Here is a 22,497-nt window from a genome sequence, read left to right as displayed (position 1 = left end):
ATTTGCTAGGCACAACCCCAGCCCTCAAGCAGACCAGAGAATAGCACTAAAGCTGACCAAGCCAGTTTTCTTGATGATCTAAGGAAGGTCTTAGGAGGTTCCCTCCACCAATGGCCCTCTCTAGTATTGCAAAGGACTCCCCAGGAGGTCACAGTGAAGGTAGCTATCAGTCACAGCAGAACAGGAAGAGGTGCAATACATCAGTCATGTCAGGTACCACAAAAAGAACTCCCCCCAAGGCCAACTGAGTTAGAATCAGTGTGGGGAGTGCTGGACTTAGGTAGTTGACAAAGTTCCATTGGTCACTCTGAGGTAGCCCAATCTTCTGTCTTGCATACGGAAACTAGTCTAGTCAAATCTATGCCCATGCCACCCGCATATTATTGTTGGGGAAACTGAGACTCAGAAGGAGAAAGGATTTGCCCAAGTCCTCATAGATTAATGAGGGGCAAAGATTAGGGCAGAAGCCCAAGCCTCCCTGACTCCATGACTCCCGTGAATTTCCAATGGATGTAATAAGGCCTTCCCAGAAAGTCTTGCTCCAAAAGCTCCCTGAGCAGCTACAACACTCTTCTTCCTTTCATGAGCAGCCCAGGGCGGAGAATTCCATGTCTATACATTATCAACTTCCCTCCCAGGATGTTCTCTTTTCTCTCTTGGTAATTTGCTTCTATTTTGGCTTTGCTTGATTCACGAGGTCCTGGGGGCCACAAGCTTCTTATCTAGTCTGAAAAGGGGCCCCAGGGAGCCTAGCAGCACTATCCACAGCACGTTCAAGCGGCTGCTATTTCAGGCCTTCTGGCTTGTACATGGCAATTGGGCAGAACTCAAGGAAGCCCACCAACAGGTGCCAGATGCCCTTGCTTACCAGGGGCCAGTGGTAAGAGTTTGGATTAGAGAAACCTGAGCCATTAGCACAATCACCTTCTCCTGTTTGATGGCACAGGTAGGCCTTTATGTGGGTAATAGAAAAGGGAAAGTGATTACTGCCTAGGCTTGGACAGGCCTGGGTATCAGGATATGACACAGGTGACTGAGTTGTTGCTGTGACATCTGTTGCTGGTGCCAACAGATGAGATGCCTTGCAATAAGGGGCAGAAGCCACATGCTCCCCAATCATCCCCACAGCTGAATAGGTGGGGCAGTCAGCTGCCTGGCCAGCATCTCTGCCCATAGGCCTGGATGCTATTCCTTTCAGGTTGGCCTGAGAGTCCCACCACTAGATGCATCCTTTTGCTGAAGCCATCAGTAGGAGGTCCACATCTCTGCCTCCTGGCTGGTGGGGAAGCCAGCACACTTACATGAACTGAGGCTAATTTCAGAAGTGCTAGCCAGCCCCCAGGCAGGTCTCAGGGCATGGATGGTGTGATGGGGAGCAACACATCATCAGACTGAGATGCAGGGTATGCCTTGGATGAACTGAAGTTTCCTTTTTCAGTTTCAGCTCTGGCTTCTGTTCCCCGTACTTGTTGACTCCCACACACACCCTTGCTTTTCTCCATTTCCCTTCAAGGGCAAACCCAACAACCATGGGTCACAGGCATGTTGCTGTGGAACAAACCACAAGAATGCACTTTAGTGACTGGGGGTCCCTCTTGAACCCAGTTTATTAGCATTCAGCAAAAGAAATGTTTGTTACAAACAGGCAGTGCATCAAGATATCCAGATGTCAATGAGAACTAGGATTGGAGAGGTCACAATCCAGGCAATTCCATGATGTCTCAGGGATAGGGAAGGGGAAGCTAGGGCACATCCAGGGGCCATACTCCCCTTTTTGCACTGGAAGAGAAAGAACTCTTACACCTGGGGTGAGGATTTACTGCAGTTTCTAATTTCTTCCCTTTGTCCCCCAGCCGTTTTATTTAACATGTCCTAAATATACATTCCTGGTTTCTTCCCCCCCCAACCCCGTATACATCAGGGAAAATAAGCACCAATAGTAACAAGAATAATAATCAAAGCCCTGCTTCTCAGTAGGCCCAACCCTCACACATATACACACCATGTGGATTTTCTTCTTTGGAGTGACTATAGGATGGAAAAGTAGGGATCAGGCCAGAAAGCCATCACCCTAACAGTCACTGTTCCGCAAAGTCCCATCCATGTGTGAGCTGGAGCAGGGCAGGGGAGTGGGAATGGCGGCAGAGGAAGAGATTCCCCCAAAGCAGCAAGAGGGCTCAAGGACTTCCCCAACGTCTCTTCTGGGCGAATGTCACAATCAACTGAGCTCCTGGAAAGTCCCATGTAAGGGTTTCCTCAATGAGATGGCCAATTCCTGATGGTTCAAGCATCACTCCCATCTGTCTCCCCCAGCTTCTTGGGGAGAGGGGGAATAGTTGAAACCCCCTGCCCTCCTCACTGGGTGGAGAATGTCCCCAAAATGCTCCTTTGGAGAAACTCAACATGACAAACAGCAAAACATGGGCACTCTTGTTTCAAAACTAGAGCACAAAACATAAAGAGGAAAGAGAGACAGAGACAGAAGGTCTATACACGGGTAAGGGCAAGGTCTGAAAGAAAAAAATAAACCATAAACAACACACTGTCTACCAGGTCCCACACGCCTGAGTCACCTGGCATTTGTCTTAGTACCTGGGCATCTTCTGCTGTCCCTATCATGGAGGGAGGGAATGGACAATACGATACATCAGGGATGGGGAGAGGGGAAAGAGCGAGAGTCCTGGGCAATTGAGATGCCAGCCCTCTGCACAAGCAGCAGCAATTATTGTGTCATCTTCGTTTTGTCTAAAACTGTAAACAGCACCGCTTAAAAATAAAATATATCAGAAAAGAACAATTGATAAACATTGTTTTCCATGAATATAAAATGCAAACAATACAAAAATAGATAATTGATTTTGATATATATATATTAAAAACAACTTGGATGCAACATACACATGGGTAAACTTGAAGTCTCCCTGCTAAACCCCCTAAGCCTCCCTCTAGCTATTGGGCCCGGGGGCCGAGGGCAGGTGGGGTGGTGGCACTGGCAAGGGTGGGAAAGCCACTGGCAGCAGGATGAGGGGAATGCACCTGGGTGTGGGAAGCTACTTCCCTCCTTGGTACAGTACTGAGGGAAAAAGACTGGTTTTGACCAAAGCCTTTGGCCCAGGAGGCTCATGGACTGGTGCCCAAGCTGAATCCAGATGATTGGGGCAGGCCCTAACTGAGCCCCAAGGCAGGACTTCCTTGAAGGCGTTAAAGCACTGAGAAACTGACAGCCCTGGGAGAGACCTTCTAGGTGGCCTTCTCTATCCAGTCACTGGTCCCCTGAAGACCAGTCTCATTTGAGAATTCTCAGGATCAGAGCTATCTGACACTACATAAGCCTGTTTACTGGGTAGCAAGATAAGAGCAGTCACATTCTCTCAAGTCATATCTTCCCTTGAAGTCATATCCAAAAGCATTATCTCATGACCTTGCAGTGCAGAAATGGTGTTCATTTGTGGACTTTCCATCTACACATTTAGTAGTCCGGGACATATTTGGTGTTAGCTAAGCAAACACTGGCATATGCTTGGGGAGAGGCCTGGAGCTTGGTTGGCTCTCCCAGTGTCACCCTGTTCTGTCATCATGAGTCCCCAGCCAGTCTTCCTTCCTCTTCTAGGCTGCAGCTGGGATTCAGCCATGAACTGCTTGGATCTGGAGTGAGACTCAAAGAAGCCTGCTTCTGCAGCCATGCACCCTGACTGCCTTACTTTTGCTGGTGAGGATCCTGTCTCTGGGCTGGCCGGGACAGTGAAAGGACTTGCAGGCAACAATGTTCAAACCATGAGCTGACTCAGTCCGTAAACTTACTGTGATATGCGACCTTCCAAAGCCCAGCAAAGTATGTCAGGGCTATGACTGCCCCCTGCAGAGGTGGCACCTCTTGCTGCCCTCTTGTTACAGAGGGCAGCTCTCAGCCCTTGGCCAAAGGCTGACAACCTACTTTTTCTCTTCTCAGATAGACTCAGCAGGCTCTGGAGGTTGGTGATGGCTCTACTACCTGCTGTGGCTGGCACAGTCCACATATAAACAGCAGCTTAGGCTGCCATGAAGGACAAGCAGACAGAAGAGGCAAGTGGTGGGTTTTCCCCTGTTGTAAAGGCATTTGGTGAGTGTTTCCTGCCTGCCAAATAGCCAGGCCAATTTCAGCCCCACCCTCCCAGGGCAGCTTTGGTGAGAGGCCAGAATTTGGGCACTTCTCTCCTGGAATGCTGTGCTAGGGGTGAGGAGGGCCTTCCTCACCCTCTTTGATTCTCCAGCTCCATGACTAATGCATTTCTTCACAATGCAGACAAAGTCAGCCTGGAGAGCTGGTCTGGGTCCCTTGAGTGTTGGTGTCAGTGCCATGCAAATTCATGTGGTGCTTCCAGGGGTACAGCTTCTACCATCCAGGTTTGCTCTTTGTGGTGAGGGGCACTGGGCCAACCCCACTCTGAGAAATGGTGACAAAGACCAGCACAGACACATCCCTTGTCCAGGTGGCAGTTTGCCCACAGTCATCTTGACTTGGGGGGCCAACAGCATCTGTTCCTAAGCTAAGTTGCCATATCTTGGGAATAGCAAGAGCCCTGTTTACCACTTCTCTTAACAGGCATGGAGATGGGTGGGGGGATAGGGACAGGGTCAGGGGAGCAAGGATCATAATTTGGGTCAACATATCCAGGTAAAAATGTTCCATATACCATTTCCAATAAAGAAATTTAAAAGGACCCCTCTCATGTTGGTGATTAATGAGGTAGAGCCTAGCAAGATTAGCCTGTTGCAATGTTTTCCTGACAGCAACTCTTCCTCACAAATATTTCCAAGCTAGTTTAACATGAAAACTGTGTGAATGCAGAAGGGAGGGTGCCATTCATTCCATAAAGGGCTGCAATTACCACACAAATCGGAGTCCTTCAGCTTGGCAGAGTGAGGGCAGGTCACAGTCTTTTCTCTCAAGAAGCATGGTCCTTTGATGATGCTAAGAACTTGGCTAGTTGGAAAATGAAAGGTCTTTAGAGAGCCTGGAACAGCAGCCTAAATATCCTTGGTGTCCTGTCTCTTGGGAATGCTAGCATGGAGCCTCTTTACTGCATCCAGTGAAGGGGTGGGCAAGGCTTAAGGAAGCTTTTGTCTTTGGGAGGGAAGAAATTTTCCCAAAAGAAGCTGAGTTGCCATGAGTTCCGCAGTGTATGAAATCCTCTCTCCTGATGGCTGGACAAATGAACCTCCTTTTTCTATCTTCTTGCAACCTGCAAAAACCCCAGCCCCTACAGCCAAGCCTAATTTAGGCCACTTCTCTTCCTGTATATCAATTAAAAGAATGTGTTCCTTGTAATGAAATAAAAATTTCCTTTGGAGGAAAAAGGAACCAAAATTCAAAAGCATCTGCAATTCAGGCAGTCACAAGCTTGAAGAAACGAAAAAGGAAAAAATCCTATCATTCCAGAGCTCAAGACTTATGGCAGTGTCTACAATAGAATGCTATTTTGTCTTCTGCTTGCAACTAGATGAATTTGATCACTCCATTAAGGGAATTAACGTTTTTGTCTTCAACCCAAGCTGTAGCAGGCCAGGTTAAAAGGCCTTCATCTGGTTATGATGCCAAAGTCCACAGCAATAGGCAGTGAGACACATGCTACTTGATCCTCTCTGAGGACAGCTAGCTGGGGCTAATAGATTATATCATCTGATGTAATGGTGGCAGCTATGCCAAGACCAAAGGAAGTGGGGGTGGGGGGATCTGTACCGTAATTTCACATTGCTAACAGCAAACAAGCTCCCTGTCCCCAAGTGGGAGGCAGTGTAGATGCGGCTGCTCATCAGTGGTTCATCATTCACTGGGTGGAGAAGTGGCAGAGGGTGCTAAGGGTTCAGTCTGTGTCAAGGATGCATGCTATATATATATAATCACTACCTTGGCAACTGGAATAGGCACAAAATTACAGCATCCCAAACCCTGCATGGGTCACAAGAAAAAAACCCAAAAGAAAAAACTGGAGCACAGCAGCAGCAGCAGCAGCAGCAGCAGCAGCAGCAATCTCCCAGGGCAGATGTACTTGAGCTGAATGTGGCCACAGATGGCAGACAAGGGAAGTGGGGGAAAAAAAGGTGAAAACTCATAGGAGCTTTCCTTGGCCAAAAGGATTTTCAAGTTAAACAGCAACCCCCACCCCCCACCCCTCTGCCCAACCCTGATCCCCATTCACATGCTCAGGCCCCATGCCCCCCACTCCAGAACTGATGATGACTACTCAGCTAGGTTTCCATTCATGGCAGTGGAGGAGTAGCTGGTGGGGAGAGAGGCACCTTGCTCGGCCCTCTCCTTTGACAGGTCAAGGCTGGAAGCCCCATAGTGAATGGGCTGAGGCTCTGGGGGCTCAGGCCGGACCCTGGGCAGCTGAGGGATGCCATGGGTAATGCCTACAGGCTTGGCCTGGGGCAGAGGGCTGGGGCTGAAGCCTCCAGAAATGGAGGAGCAACTGAGTTCATCAACAGGCAGCAGCACATCTCGAGGCCTGGCCCTCGGACTCTGGGAGGCCTTTGGCTGGAGGTTATAACAAGGGCCCATGGGCAGGGGTAGGTGCGAAGGTCGAGCTAGCTGAGACTTGGATTCCCCAGGTGCCCTTGGCTCTGGCCCTGATACTGACAGCAACATGGACATGGCGACAGGAGATATGCAACAGACTGCCTGTCCATATAGAGACTGGCCGGAAGGCCCATCCAACTGGCTAGGACTTATTCCTGCAGGGCCTGGCCCCACTGCGAGAGGACAGGGAGCCCAGGCAGGCCAGTCATAGGTCCCTGGCGGTTCAGTATAGAGGGACAGGGGACTGTCTCGGCCCCATTCTTCCTCCTCTTCTTCATCTGAATCTTCTTGCTGAGCCTGAAGCTCATCAGACTCCATGTAGCCCTGGCCCAGGTGAGAACTGGAGAGCTCCAGCTCCAGGGTCTCAGCAGTGTCGAGGGAGCGGCTCCTCCTGTTGAGGGCCATGGCAGCAGGTGGAGGACGAGGGTGCATGCCAGGCAGTCCCAAGTATCGAGGGAGACTGCTCACACCCCAGGGTAGGCCTTGGTAGAATCGGCTGTGGTAGTTGTTGAAGGCGCGCTTCTGGTAGTAGCCCAGTTCAAAAGCTTCCAAGGAGGCTGCAAGGTCTTCATCATTGTGGAACTCAGGATTTTCTTCACACTTGCCTTCCCCATCCCGTTCCACATCAGCGATGTCAAAGGTCACCATGGGGGGCAGCTCAGGGAGGTTTTGAGTGAAGGATGAGTCAGAGTCAGAGCTGCAGGACATGCTGGAGAAGAGGTTCCCATTGCTGGTGAACTCCACAAGGGCCTGAGAGAAACTCACAGTGGCATTCCCTTCCTTCTCAACCTCCTCTTCCTCTGGCTCCTCAGGGGGTGAATAAGTAGGGTAAGCCCTCCTGGGAGATCCTCCAAAATTTGCTTCTTGCATGTCTGGCTCAAACATAGCATCACTCTGGAAGAGCTGCATCAGGCAGGTACTTTGATCTTTCTTGGAGCAGGTTCCCTCGAAACGCTTCTCCAAAGGACGGAAGTCCCTCCAGTCTGGCTCACTGCTTGCAGTGGCAGGGAAAGCTGAGGTGGTTCCTCTGTGGGAAGTCTGAGAGGCCCCTGACGCCCCTTCCACCAGGCCCATCACTGACGGCCCTAAAGGCCTCATCTGATACTCCATGATGGGCTTCTCCTGCCGGACTTGGACCTCTCGGACTTGAGCCTCTCGACCACGGACCTCTCGGCCACAGGCCTCCCTGGCATAGGCCTCTCGAGCTCGGGCCTCTCTGACATAAGCTTCCCGGGTGTGGGCCTCTCGAGCATGGGCCTCCCTGGTGTGAGCTTCTTGGGTGTAGGCCTCCCTGGTGTGAGCCTCTCGGGCACATGCCTCGCGGGCCTCTCGCTGCTCCCGCCGAAGCTCCCAATACAGCAACTGTTTCTGGATGGTCACTAGCCGTTCTTCCTCTGTCTCCATTGCCCCAGGTGGCCGAGAGGAAGAAAAGGGCTCAAGGTTCAAGAAGGGGTCAAACATCTCAGAGCTGTGACCATGGAGGTCATAAAGGCAGTCATCCCCAGGTGGGGAGTTCTCAAGACTATCATCTGGCTCATAGAACTCATAGAGGGCATCACCACTATAGCTGTCTCGGGGCAAGCAATCCCTGCGGACAAGCCCCAGGGCCTCACCTGAATCGTCCTCAAGTCCAGGTGTGGTGGAGTCATAATAACCCTCATCACTATTGGGGGCAGACTCTTGCTGATCGCTCTGAGGAGTCAAAAGGTCCCCAGGGGCTAGGCCAGGATAAGACCTAACTGGGTCAAGGAGCATGTAACCGAGGTGGCCTGGGGATGTGGTGGGATGGTAGCCTGGATTTAGAATGGGCCTTGGGTACACCTGGGAACTTGCCCACAGATATTCTAAGTCATCGTCTTCTTCCTCCTTGACTTCCTCTTCTTCCTCCTCTAATTCCACCTCCTCTTCCTCTTCTTCCTCGTCATCATCATCCGGCAAGGCCATCTCCTCGCCCCCTCCTTGGTAGGTCACCAGGCAGGAACTTCGTTTGGTCCCATCTCGATTGGCCCTCTGGCCTCCAGAGGCCATGCTGTCTGTCATACTGTCCATGTCCTGTTCTGCTATTATGTCACCACAACCTGTCAGTGAGTCAAAACTTTTCAGGGATGTGACATCCCCAAAGAGGAGGCTCAGCTGGTCCCCCACAGGGCCATTGGGTGGATTTACCTCTCCTGCCACAACCTTCTCCCCTGTTTCTGGGCTATGGGGCTCCTCTGGGCCACTGGCTTCAGGGGCAGGTTTGGGCTGCAGGAGTGCTGAGGCACAGGCCTCCATGGTTTTTTCTGGATCTTTGCAGGCTGTCTGCTCAGTGGCTGCTGGAGAAGTCTCTGGTACTGAAGAAACTTTTGGCCCAGGGACATCTTGGGATTTTGCATTTTCCTTTCTTGGGGCTTGGAGGGTCTCAGTGTGGGATAGAAGGGCTGAGCTCACGTGCTCATGAGGCCTGCCTCTGGCCCCCTCAGGCTCCTTGGCTCTTGGATCACTTTGCTCAGCCCCAGAGACCTTGCTCTTCCGGTGACGGCGGATACTGCTGAAAAAACCTTTCAGGCCTTTTTTTGGCTTGGGCACAAAGGGAGCCTTCTCAGCCCTAGCTTTCTCTGTGGCTCCAGCCACAGACGTCTTGCATCTGGAGTCTGTCTCCAAAGATCCATGGACACTCTGAGAGCCGGGAAGTCTGCAGGATGACTCAGGCAAAGGTAAGGAGAGGCCATTTCCTTCACTGACAATGTCTTCAGGGCCATGGACTGCTTCAATCAGGCCATCGTGGGTCTTGCTCTTGCTAAGACCCTTCTTAGAGCTGCCTTTCCCAGAACCTTTGCTTCGTCCCCCTCCAAAGAAACTAGGCAGGGTACAGATGCTCTTCTTGCCACCAAAGAGTTTCATGGCAGTTTTCTTCAGCCTACCTGGGCCAGATGAGGGTTGCTCTGATGCTGGCCCTTCTGTCATCTCAGCTGCCTTGTTCTTGGCTCCTTTCTCGGCCCATTGGTCCTGGGTATCCACAGAGACTGCTGTTCCCTTGGCCTGAGCAGCTTCGTCCTTTTGGGACTCCATGTTGTTGGGGACAACTCAGGTATGTTCAGCTGAAAAATGCAGCCTTCTGGCTTCTGGGCACTGTTATAACATCATCAGTCAGGAAGCATCACAGTTGGGGCTGAAGATGAGAGAAACAAAGACAGAGAGACAGTACTGGTGAGCAAGCAACCAGGCTGGGTTTGTTTTCACAGGTGTCTGTGGTTTCAGGCTTGAGTGGAACCAGAAAGTAAGAGAAAATGTAGGGAAAACCTTAATGCACTCCATATGCTTGACTTGCTGGGCCAGCCTCCTCTGGGCCCCAAGGCAGCAAAACCCTACACTGAGCAACAGGCAGCTATCACCCCTACCCCACTTGCTGGGTCCACTCACTTCAGGTCACCTTAAACTCAGGGGAGCACTGGGCAGGGGGAACTGCAGATATGAAAAAGGCCCATGGTGCTATTTGTCATGAGAGGGATTATCAAAGGGGGTGGAGTAGAGAGGCAGGAAAGGCAGAAGGGAAGTCAATTCTTATGACACAGAATTTTTGAAAAGCATCTGGCAAAATAGCCCACTAAGTATTCACTGGGTTCTGCAACATCCAGGCCTCAATTTCACATTAGCCCGGGCTCTCACTGACATTTTGCCTTGAGCTGGGTAGAAAAGTAGACCTGAAGTTTCACCTTCCCCAGGCTCCCTAAATTGCCTGTAGGACCATGCTCATACCTTCAAAAGCTCAGAGTAGAAGCCTTGCAGACCCACATTCCAGAGCTGCAATCCAGGAGCAGCTAAGATGGCATGGTAGCCTTGGGGCAAGGCACTCTCCGGGATTCAGTATCCTCTGTCCAAGACACCTAGAAATACCTCCCTGTCATAGTGGTTATGTGAGGGGTAGGTCTAGGTCAGACTCTCTAGTGACTGTCCTGCTGGGAACAGATTTTAATGTGGCCCTCAGCAACTGAAACCTCCAAGTTCCACTTTAGAACCAGGAGGCAGACTATTTCTTCTTTGCTCCTTTCGTTACTTTGGCCCCCATCTAGCTCCCTATCTAGAAAAGGAACTCCTTGAAGGCACAACTCCACATGATTCATGTCCCTTGTCTGGGAGTTAGGCTCTCAACAGCTATTTAAATAAATAAACCTGGTGCAACAGGGAACTCTACTCGGTGCTCTGTGGTGACCTAAATGGGAAGGAAATCCAAAAAAGAGGGGATATATGTATACGTATAGCTGATTCACTTTGCTATACAACAGAAACTAACAAAACATTAGTTTCTATATGCTAACATATAGTAAAGCAACTATACTCCAATAATTTTTTAAAAATAAATAAATAAATAAACAAACCTGGCGCAAGACACACCCTTCTGGTCTAAGCTCCCAATCCTCTAAATATCCAAATGTCACAGAGATGGAATAAAAAGAAGAGCTAGCCAGCACCTACCCCAACATATCCCCCTCCCCAACCCCACTGTCTGATGTTTTCATTCCAGTGACTACAACTGATTGACAGCTGGATCAGCGACCAGCCTGCTAAAACCCAATGACCCTTCCCTGGAAAGTCCCTCACCACTGTCCCCTCTCTGTAGGGTAGCCACCAGCAGATAAGGAGCTTGGGTAGGGAAGGGAGGCAGAACAGCTGCTGGGAGCCAGAGAGAGAGAAGGAGAGGCAAGCAACACTGTTGTCCTAAGAGCAGCTAGCCAGCACATCAGCCCTGTGATTGGTTGCCACTGTAATAACACTCACACATTCACCTGCAGTGAAACTAAGGATCAGCATTGGAGGTGGAGAGAGCCTGGCAGCTACACTCTGGCCTCTGACCTCTGACCTCATTAGAGGAACCTTGCTGGAGTCCCTGATCTTGTCTAGCAAATATTAACTTTGTGCCTTGTGCCCTGTTTGGCCTGACACTTGAATCATCAACTTGATCCAGGCTTCCATCAGGGGCTCTGCAGAACTGAACATTAAACTAGGAGCAAGGTAATGGCTGGTTATCCAGAAAAGAAGAGAAAAAAAAACCCTCATCTGATCCCTTCTCCGCAGAGATCTGTATTGCCATTTGCTCACGTTAGGTTTTTGTTTTTTTGATTCTGTGTGACATACTTTAACATGGCATTGTTCCAGCTCACCCCTGTAACTGATAGGCCCACAATAGACAGTGCTACCCCTCAAATACACAATCACACACACATACACTCAGAGTTCTCTGCACCAGGGTCTCATGGGAATAAGGGCCCTATCATCTATCTGAATCGCTCATTTTCCAGAGCACAGATGTTTTAACCTCAGCCCTGAAATTACTGACAGTGTTGTCATTATGGTGCTGGGCATTGAGGAGATGGGGTGGCAATAAATGGAGTTATTTGTGAAATTCTACTCCCCTCCGTGGAATCCATGAAATGAACCTCTCCAGAACATTTGGTTAAATGATAGCTATTAAGCTCAGTGCTGCCAGAAGGGGAAACCCCAGTCCTTGCTTTTGGGGATCCCCTAGGCTAACAGGTAGAAAAACCTATATATAATAGTCTGAAGGCACAATATTATGCAGGCCTTGGAGAAGAGTCCCCATTATTGCTTAAGCAGAGTGTTGAAGTGTCATTCTTCAGACCTTGTGATCATATCCCAGGATAAACTTGAAAGGCAGAAAGATAGCTCCTGGGCTCAGAAAAGCTGCCTTGATAAGGAGGCATTCAATTTGGGCCTTGCTAGACAGGAGTGAGTAAAAACAGCAATTATTTAGGGGAAAGGATGGGCAAGACTAGTCATCAAGGAAGACCAAGGGCTAAGTGAAAAACCTTATGGGCTTACCCATCCTTGTGAATCAAAGGCTTAATTGTCCTGCTGGTTTTGGAGCTGGAATTCCTGTGAACAGAAGAATTAGGCAGACTGAATCTCAAAGAGGGCTGCTTTCCAGAACCTTGATGCTTTGGCTTGAGGGTAGTCCCTTTGGGCTTTCTCTTGCCCTTGCTTCTGTGCTCTGTTAGAGTAGAGGCCAGCCCACTGCTCTCTACATTGTCCCCTTCCCTGTCACAGGGATCTGCAGTATGTTGTGGAAGGAGCCATGGGTCACAGGGCTGTGTTGCATACCATGCCAAGGGACCCTGAACAGGCCAAGGCACTCCTCTGAGCCTTGGGTGCTTGTGAAATGGAGATCAAAATAGCTCCTCTATCTACCCCCTCTATCTCCCCAGTCCACTGCAGTAATGTGAGGTTAGATGGGATAATGGACACCAAAAGCACTTTGTAAACTGTAAAGTGCAAAACAAATGAGAAAGGTTGGCATTACCATTATTTCAGGTCAGATCCCAGTTTCTTAGGAAGTAGTAGACCATGTGTAAAAGGCCACTCATTCGAGAAAGCCATTCACTACAGGAAGTCCAAGGGACTAGCTGCCTTGGCTCATGCTGAGGAAGAGCCAGGTGTGAGGGGATTTTAAAGACATGTTCCTGGATTTATACAAAGTCCTCTGTGTACGTGGTGGGAGTGGGTGAACTAGGCAAGGTTGTGGCCCTGAGAATGAAATTCTCTTCCCCCAGCTTCAGGCTTTCCTCCTAACTAGGCCCAGGGTTATCTTTGCTGGCAAGGACCAGCCTTGAAACTATGCTGTCTCCTACCTCCCTGCCTTGTCCCTCCCAGAGCCATGTACCCCACTCATAGTGTCTCTTCCCTGCATCCCCCTTCAAGACAGTAGGACAGGAGGTGGCAGGAATCACCCATAGCTAGTAGCCCCCTAGCCCGGCCCCACCTAGCCACTTCTGGCCCAGGCCCCTTCTCCATACACCTTACTACCTCACCAGGTCTCAATGCTGTCCTTCCCCAGTGGGCTATGCTGCCTTTATTCGGGACCACAGAGTACACTGGTCAGGAGAGTGAGGTGGGGCTGAAGGCAAAGGAGACAGCAAAGGGACAGATTCTTCAGCTTCCCCAGGCTGAGGCTAGCTCCCTTCATGGTTCCTGCCAAGAAAGTGGTCCTGCTAAATGCAGAGCCCCTCCACCCTTAGGTTTCTCAGCCTGTATGGCTGTCTAAGTTTCCGGTGGACTGGTGGGTGAGGGAACCCTGTAAGGCTACTCTGTGGTCCATGGCAGGGGCCACTTGCTACAGCTGTTGCTAGCATGGCCAGAATTGAGCTGTGGGCATCCCTGCTCCCGAGGCCAGCCTCAGGCCATTCTCGGACCAGTGAAAGGCTAGGTCAGAGCTAGGGCAGAGCTTCTTCCTTCTCCCCTCCTCTCAAAATACAGGCAGGAGACAAGTCACAAACCTGCCCCAGGAATCCTTCTCGATAAGGAGGAAACAGCTCCACCAAGTCTTAAACATTCTGCTCCCAGCCCTATTTCCTGGGGCCAGCTCAGCCAACTTAGAGAAGGCTGAGTTCAGGGAAGAAGTGTGTGGATTTACGCAGTAGCTGCAGAGGCATGGCCTCAACCAGTCATAGTTTCCCAGACCTCCTCCAAGAAGTTTTCCTGGGAGCAAGCCCACTCTGGGCCCATCCTGCCCTCATGTATGTGGAGGAGGGTGGTCTAAGGAAGGAGTAGTAAGGACAGGAAGCCCAGCCCCCCACTCCCTGAGAGTCAGCCAGTTCTGCACTGTAATCAGCTCTGCCTACCTGGGGGAAATCCAGCAAGTTCTTTCAGTTTCCCCCACTGGAAAATGATGCTATTAAGAGTGCCTACCTCTTAAAGCTATTTTATGGAACAAAACCGATGTATATAAAGTATCAAATAAAATGCATTATATAACAGAGGCTCAAAAACATGGCGACTAGTTTTATATGTATTTTATTCAAACTATAGTTGGACAGTTTCTAGCAGCAAAACTACCTCAGTCAGGGTTGACTAAAGTGCTCCCCAGTGCTCTAAGGGTATGTCACCAAACCTCCTTGGGCCTCAGTTTACCCAAATGGTAAATGAGGGTGACTGTGCAGTTATCTCACAGGAGGCTTCAGTTGTTCTTTTAGCCAACCTTTGACATTCAGGAACTCAAAATGTTGCCTCAAATCAGCTACTGGCTAACAGCTCTGGATTATCTGGGAATTTCAAGTAGCCAGGTTCTCTAGCCCAAGCCAGAAAGGTCAACGATTCAAATTCAGCTAAAGTACCAGCATAAAAGGAAATGCAAATCAACGGATGTCCTTTATCCACTCATGGTACTCACCAGTTTACAAAGTGTTCCCCACTTCCTCACTCCCCATTTCTCCTTCCCAGCCATCCATTAATCAGGCCTGGTAGGGGATGGTAACTCCTTGTCACAGAAAAGGAAACTGCCTAGGCTTGGGAAAAGACTTGCCTAAGGTCACACAGTGGGATGATGACAGAGCCACACCAGTTTCCAGGCCTCTTTGAGTCCCAATTCTATGCCATTCTGCTGCACCATTCTGGCCCATAATCAAAGGAAGAAGACTGAGAGTAAGGACTTTGCAGGTTCTCCTCACACCTGCAAGAGCCATCATCTCCCCCTCCCATCACACTCCTGTCCCAACCCAGCTGAGCCTTCTCTGAAGCATTTCCAGTCCTCACTGGCTGCCACTATTTTGGCCCCACCTAGCACATTCCAGAAAGCCTGCTGACTTCAGAATCCAAGAGCTGCCAACCCAGCCTGTGGCTGTTCTCCTCATCAGCAACCCCACCATCACTACTCCCAAACCGTGGAATATGTTCCTCTATTCTTCTTTTCCTTGGGAGATAAGTTTGAGGGGCCAAAAAAAAAAAGGTCCAAACAGAAATCTGCCAGTGGGGACAAAGATAAAGGTAAAGACAAAACGGGAACAAAGAATTTGAGCTATTATTTAAGGAAAATGATCTATGAGATTTGGAATTCGAATCAACCATTTCTAAAACCCACAGCCAAAGTCTACTCTCAAAACCATTTTTTTCAGGACCTGAAGGAAGGGCTGTCTAGCTTGGTATTCTTTGGTGGAGCTGTAAAGGCTGCTGGCAGAGCCCCACCCAAGATACCCCTGAAACCACTCCTCCCCTAATTTGCAGGCTTCCTGAGGAGCACCTCTTCTCAAGGGGGCATCCCACCAACTCTAGATGCAGCACAGACCCCAAACTGGGCCCTCTAGCCCCTGCTCCTATTCCCCCACCACTAGTCCATCAAATGAGTGAACGTACTCAGCCTTGGGCAATTCATTCTGGCAGGGCTCAGTCTGTCTTTTCCTTTCTCTCAATGCACCCTCCTTCATCTTATACAGTAGTCACCATATCTAGCACAGAGCAGGAGCTCAAACAACGTTGGTTCAACTGAATTCTAATTTAGCTGGAGTCTGTCAGCCCAGAACTAAAATGCCAGCTTCGTCCCTTTCAGGCTGTGGGATATGAGAAAGTGGCCTAACCTTTTTGAAACTCAAATGCCTTATCTATACGATGAAGAAAAGGCTACCTACCATCTAGAATCGCAGTAAGGATTAGAGATGATAAATGTAAAAGACAGATTATTTGCTAGGTACCAAGCAGATGTTCAGTCACGTGCCCTTGCAGCTACCTTCACTCCAGCTCGTCAGATTCCCCCCCACCCCTCCCGGTCCTATGAGGATGATAAAAGTGTCTTAGCAGAGTTCCCTCTGGTTCCTCCCTGCCATGACACTGAAATCCCACCCCGTGCCTCCCCACTTCCATCTCGTCCATCCTGCACACCCTTGCCAGGTTCATTTTCTTACAATCCTGATTTCAGCACATCACTCCTCTACTTACCAAATCTTCCGCAATGCCTACAGGATCAAGGCCAAATCCCTTTGCCTGACTTTCAAGACTTGCTCTCTGCATGCCCTTTGCAGGTTTCCTAGGCTCACTTCTCTGCCCCTTAGCTTCAGCCTCAAATACACAGGGGCTTCTCCAGTCTGGGAGGTGTGGTCACCCAGACTCTGCCTCTCCCTAGAAACAGGCCTTCCTGGGGAATCTTCTGGATGCTCCGTCTTTCTCCTCAGGCTGCGGAGGCTGCCTACCCCACTTGCCTGGAACAGTGGGGGCTCTGGGAGGGGACTCTCAGGCTCCCAACCCCCTTAAAGAGGAATGTATCCAAGGAAGGTGTCATGCCTGCATCATAAGGCTTCCACTGTGTCAGTACTAACCCAGCAAGGGTGAGATCAAAGACAGGCACTACCTCCTTCCATCCCTGTTCAGATGAAGAACAAGAGAGGAGCTAACCCCAGGGAAACAGATGTGACAAGGCAGCCGAGGAAAGCCTGCAGAGGAGCAGCTGGGTGGAGTGAACAGTGGAGACTCCTGACTTTCCTATGTATCCACTCCTCTGTATGCACCATACCCTATGTGAGAGACCACGTAAGGAAACTGAGGTTTGGGGGTGGGGGGGAATCAGGATCAGTGTGCTTAGAGAAAGAAGCCTAGAATTGGGGGCCAGGAGCTTTGTGCTCTCAGGTAACCTTGGGCAAATAAATCCTTTCCCTGTTCTGGGCCTCTGTTTTCCCATGTAGAAATGGGAGATTGGACCGGGGATCTGCTTCCCCCAGGATGCATGAGAAGCTGGGGAAAGGGCGGTCCTGTGCCCAGTTTTCTAGTGGCTGCTGAGTCAGGAGGCATGTTGAGGGAATGGGATGTTGGGGATCCTAGGCTTCACTGGGAGGCCTGGATGCAGAACAGAGGTGTACTGTGGCCCAGCCTCACTCCTCATGCCTCTCACTTCTACCCCCTGCAAGCCCACCCAGCATTTTACTCTTTCTGAGTGCACAAGGCCTAGCCTATGAATATTTCATACATATACAGAGAGGAGGGGGACCACAACTGTCTGGGCCTAGCCCTCTCTCTCCGGAAAGAGCTGCAGCCCCCAGAAGAGAGGGCTGAGGAGTACTGACTAGAGAAGAGGGGTTAGTATCTGCTTCGAAACCCAGCAGGGGGAAAAAAAAACCTGTAGGAGATGAAAGCAATGAACGCTCTGCAGCAAGAAATGTAGATCAAAGGGTCGCAAAGCTCCCCCACCCCCACCCCCTGCAGCACCACTATGGCTGCCTCTGACTCCACCAAGCTCCCTCGGGCCATTTCCTCCATTGTTCATATTATCCCCTAATCCCAAAAGGGGAGGTGCAGGGGAGCAATGCACCCTCACTCGGCTGGCACCCGCACCTCTGCAGTGGTTCTGGTTTCCCTGCCTGCCTTGCTAGCGATATACTTAGGCATGCACAGGTTTGAAAAATAAGACCAAGGAGAGGTGAAAAGACTCTGTGATTATTTAATTCAGAGAATAGAAGTTGGAGGTGGAAGAGATGGTTTAATGCCCATGAAATCTCCAATGAATTGTTAAGCAGAAGAGCAATGGTGGCCAGCTGCTCTCAACCCCACCCCCCAACACACACACACACACACACACACACACACACACACGCAGTTGGTTTAAGCATAGCATGAGAGGCTCAGGTTAGATCTGAGAAAGAACTTCCTGGCAATGAGATGGGTAACCCAGGAATGAATGACACAGGAAGGCTATGAAATGCCTCCTCTGAGGGCTTTACTTTTTTTTTTTTTTTTTTTTGTGGTACGCGGGCCTCTCACTGTTGTGGCCTCTCCCGTTGCGGAGCACAGGCTCCGGACGCGCAGGCTCAGCGGCCACGGCTCACGGGCCCAGCCACTCCGCGGCATGTGGGATCTTCCCGGACCGGGGCACGAACCCGTGTCCCCTGCATCGGCAGGCAGACTCTCAACCACTGCGCCACCAGGGAAGCCCCTGAGGGCTTTACTTTTATCACCTAGTCTATCTGCCTGGTCAGGATTTGAGGCAGGGGCACTGATGAAATAACACTGGGCATGCCCTCTTGTAGCCCATCTGTAAATGAGGGGGCTGGAAGCCCTTCTCCCTCTTTGATTCCACAAGCAAGCCAGACTTGTTGCTATTTCCCTCATTCCCTTTGTCCCCTGGTTCAGAGATTGTAAATGTAACAGTTCTTGAGGACTTTTTAACACCTCCACTATACTAGGAGAGAATCACTGGACTGCCAACTTCTTTCAATTACCTCCCTTCCTGAAACTTTCAGCCCCTGACAGGCTGTAGACCAAGACGAAAACACAAGAGACATGCCAGGAGAGGAGGTCCTAGCAAGCTAACTTAGTATCCCTTCACTCTTGATGAATGGGTGTGGTAAGATGAGGGGTTAGTTAATGCAATTTGTGCTAATTTGTGTTGAATGGAGGCTGCTGGAGACAGTGGGATACAGTGGAGTCACTGCACAGGAGGCAGCAGCCTCTCCCTAAATGCTGTGTGACGTTAAGCAAGTCCCTGTTGCTTTCCAATGCCTCAGGATTCCCATCTGTAAACATAGGTGTCCAAACTGGTGTTCCGTGAAGGCCTGTCCAGCTGGGAGAAAAAGGATCAGCAGAGGCCTGAGGGCCGCTTAGCCTCCACCACGTTGGTATGTAGGCTCCAGGCTCCCTCCTTTCCCCCAACCCCCTGCAAGGCCAAAGAGAGGCTGACAAGATACAGTTTCCCTCTAGAGATAGCCTGCCCCCCAGTTCTTTCAGATCCAAAGGTGGCCTCTTACCTGCCCAATTTATGGTGCTCTTCCTATCCCTTTCTAAGACCCCATTCTAAAACCCTTTCTAAAATCCCATTTTATTGTGTCATGTTTGCACACAAAAAATATCAAAACCTCCCAATTCCCCATTCTTTGATGGCCCCTTCCTCCATTCCCCCAAGATCAGATCCTCATTCCACAACCTGGCATTTGGGAACCCCACCACCACTGGACCCCAACCTCCTTTCTACCTTACAGTATCAACCAGAAAAGACTGGCACTGCACTCAGCCTGCTTGCAAGCCACCCCCTCCTACTCCTAATTTTGCTTATACCACTATCCTTTGCCTAACCAAACCCCTCTAATTTCTGGAGGCTTCCCAGGACAATTCCCCTGTATATACAGATCTCTCGTCTCTCTCCATGGTAGTTTGCCTCTAGACTCATGAATCAGCAACCAAAGGTAGTGTAGTCTGGGGACTGGGCAGTCCAGGTCCTGAGCTTATTGAAGGGAGACATCATGATTTATTTACTTTTAATTTTAGATGTAACCCACCCCCCTTCTCAATTTTCATTAAGTATACTCAATAAATAGCTAAGCCTTCAGTATCATTTTTCTAATCATTTTCATATGAACCAGGACAAGTGCCAGTGGAGAGGTTAAGGTCTTCTCCAAAGCTTTACAGACGGCAAGTCCTTCCGGAGCATTCATTAACTGCTATGCATTGCTAGGCTTTGAGGGGATTGTGGCTGAGATCCAGGTTTTCTTTACCCCCCTGAGAGGTTCCGAAAGAACCCAAACATCCATGATATCAAGGAGACAAAGTAGAGGCAGGGAAACTCAATTATAATTTGTCTCCTATTATAATTTAAGCCCCAAAATGCCCAAGGGATGCAGGCAGCCTGGAGGAGTTCTGAGTTCTGAGAAAGAAGAGGTCATCATGGACTGCAAGAGACGGTCAGGAAAGGCACTGAGAAGATAGGCCCAGAGCTGAGAGGGAAGAGAATTTGGACAGTGCAGGGTGAGTGGGTTTGGGTGTGGGGAGGGAGTTATATAGGGCAGATATGTTAGGTGGCTGTTGGTTTGAGGCAGTGCAGAGGACATGTCTAGCTCTGGGCCGGGGATGCCCAGCTGAAAGTAGGGGGACTGTATTGGAGCTTGGTCAAAGTGAGAGGAGGTGACTGTAGTGTAGTATCTGCAGTCCTGGCTAGTGTCACAAAGGTCCCCAGCTAGCCTTCCCTTAAGTGAGGGATTTATTGGGTCTCACTGTCTCCTCTCAAAGGTGCCTAGGCTTTGCCTGGGCCCTGCAGCCCACAGAGTTCTCCACCCTCAGAGGTGGGTCAAATGTCCAAGAAGAGCCTTTCAAGCCCCTACGTAGCTCCCTCCCTCTTGTTCCTCAGAAAGGCCTAGAGTCTATTGCCAGAGGCACACAGCGGTGGATGGGGCCGAATGAGCAGAGCTGCACTCGGGGAGGGGGCTCTGCTGGAATCCCCAAGGGGTGGGGTGCAGAGTCCAACAGCGCAGCACCCTCCACCCAGCCCAGATGAATGCAGCAGGCAGGCAAAGCTGCAGAAGGAGATGTTAGTGTGTGAGGGGCAAAGGCTCACCTTGACCCCGCGGCCCGTGCCAAGACAAGTCTGGCCAAACCGAGGCTGGCTCTGCGGAGCCAGTCCAGCTGCCGCCTGGGCTGTGGTGCGCCTGGAGGGCACAACCCCTCACTACCGGAAAGCCTAGGCAAAGTCCAGAGGTCACCAGTGTCAAAGGTGTCTGCAGCAGACAATGACAGCGGCCTGGCAGCCTGGGTATTTTAAGTAACTGCGAAGTTGGAGGGTTTGGCTGCCTCTCTAGCTCTCTCACACACACCCAAACGGTTCGTCCCCTACTACAATAATTGCTCCCTCGGCCTCTGGCACAGAACACCCTCCCCCCCCCCCCACATACACACACACCCCACCATGCTTATCGCTATTTTTAAACCGTTGGCTGGAGAGGAAAACGCGGCCAGTGCCCTCCAAGGGGAGAGGAGGCGAGGCGGGGGGTGGGGGTAGGTGGGGGACACAAAGCGGCCTTGCAGCTCTGACCCAAGGACTAGCTTGAGCTGCTGCCCCAACGCAAGGTACAGCGAGAGCCGGGTTGCCAGCCCGCCTGTCCGCGGATGGGGGGGGGGGGGCGCCAGATGCGCCCGGAGGCCCAGGAGCAGGGGGCGCGGCTGTTGGGGCCTCAAGGCCGAGGTTCCAAAGGGAAGTGAGCAGACCACAGGCCCAACTGAGCTCCCCCAGGGAGGAGGCAGACAATGTAGATACCCCAATCCACGCCAAAGTAAGTACCCGTCGGGCCCAGCCTAGCGCGCTGGCTTCGTCCCTAGAGGACAGGGAGAGGCAGGAGATGCGCAGGGGAGGGGAGGGGCGGGGCGGCAGACGAGCCGCTGGGGTGAGCAATACCCGCGTAACACAGCTGTTCCAGCTAATGTGCTACAACAAAGCTGTAAAGATCCTGGCCTACAAATGCACCGCTGGGAGTGCTGGTTGGCTGCTCCCCTCCCGAGACCGCAGGGCAGCACGTGCGGGCCCCATCCCCGCCTCCCCCGAGAGCCCCAAGGCATGGCCCAGGATAGCCCGCCGGCCTGCCCACCTCTTTTCCGCCTCTAGCCGCGGTCGCTCGCGCCCAGGGGACACTGCTCTGGCCCTCACCGGACAGTCCTCAAAGCGGGTTCCAAAGGGGAGCGCAGAGCGGTCCGGATGCCGACCGGCCCAGCCCTTAGAGCTCCTCTCCAGGCGGCCAGAGCGGAGCACGCGAGACTGCATCGGACGGCGGGCAGGCGGAGGCTCCGGGCCGCGCGTAATGCTTACCCGGCCCGGTCCCGTTTCCAGCCCGCTTATTGTCTTTTGCGCCTCCCTGGCCGGGGCTGGAACCTTGGCTGCCACGGCTGAGAGCGTCGCCACTGCCGCCCCTGCCGCCGCCGTGGCTCCAGTCACCTCCTGCACCGGCTCCCCTACCCCAAGCTCTGGGCAGCTCCCCCATACCCTTCCCCCCGGACTCCACAGCCACAGGGTGGGGCATCGGCGCCCTGATTGGCAGGCTTATGGCCCAATCGCCACGGTGAGAAGGCGTTTCCCGACTCGCCCACTGTTTTCCTTGGTGCGTTTCTCTTTAAATGCAAATAAGCGCGGGCGTGGTGTTGGCAGGGGACGTAGAGGCTGCAGAACCCCTCGCTGGGACTCCCCACTTCCCCCGCCCCCCACGCCGGGCTGGTCGCTGCTTGGCGACACCGCAAGCTCGAGGGGCCGGTCCCGCCCGGATGGGGCTCGCTGGAGCCTTGGAGCTCGGTTTCGATTTTGCATGCGTTCCCATTTCCGTGGCCGCGGTGCAATCGCGCTGCGGCGTCCTGGCCGCCACCCGGCAGTTTATTCCAGAGCGAGAGGCAGGCGGGGAGAGGCGGGGGCGGAGAGGTTGGGGACTACAAAGCCC

The 22,497-nt window shown here is 51.5% G+C and overlaps 1 protein-coding gene across 4 annotated transcripts; it reads right to left on the bottom strand.

Annotated features, from left to right (window-relative positions):
- Positions 1–6,216: 6,216 nt before the first annotated feature.
- AMER1 (APC membrane recruitment protein 1) lies at positions 6,217–22,021 on the bottom strand. Of its 4 annotated transcripts, none has more exons than XM_060087684.1 (2): positions 21,661–22,021; positions 6,217–9,710 (listed from the first exon to the last, which is right to left on the bottom strand). In XM_060087684.1, the coding sequence occupies exon 2, from the start codon at positions 9,608–9,610 to the stop codon at positions 6,221–6,223; it is 3,390 nt and encodes a 1,129-aa protein (XP_059943667.1). In that variant the 5' UTR covers positions 9,611–9,710; positions 21,661–22,021; the 3' UTR covers positions 6,217–6,220. The 4 variants fall into 4 exon arrangements, with proteins under 4 accessions (XP_059943667.1, XP_059943668.1, XP_059943669.1 ...); XM_060087685.1 differs by having other exon boundaries at positions 21,720–22,021; XM_060087686.1 differs by having other exon boundaries at positions 21,879–22,021.
- Positions 22,022–22,497: the final 476 nt, after the last annotated feature.

The sequence above is a fragment of the Mesoplodon densirostris genome, chromosome X (genome assembly GCF_025265405.1).
Source record: "Mesoplodon densirostris isolate mMesDen1 chromosome X, mMesDen1 primary haplotype, whole genome shotgun sequence".
In the NCBI taxonomy this organism is placed as follows: domain Eukaryota; kingdom Metazoa; phylum Chordata; class Mammalia; order Artiodactyla; family Ziphiidae; genus Mesoplodon; species Mesoplodon densirostris.
This window is presented reverse-complemented; position numbering and strand designations above follow the sequence as displayed.

Bases quoted from the DNA above. Each gene is read 5' to 3' on its own strand.
- AMER1 (XM_060087684.1), bottom strand. From the start codon at position 9,610: ATGGAGTCCCAAAAGGACGAAGCTGCTCAGGCCAAGGGAACAGCAGTC.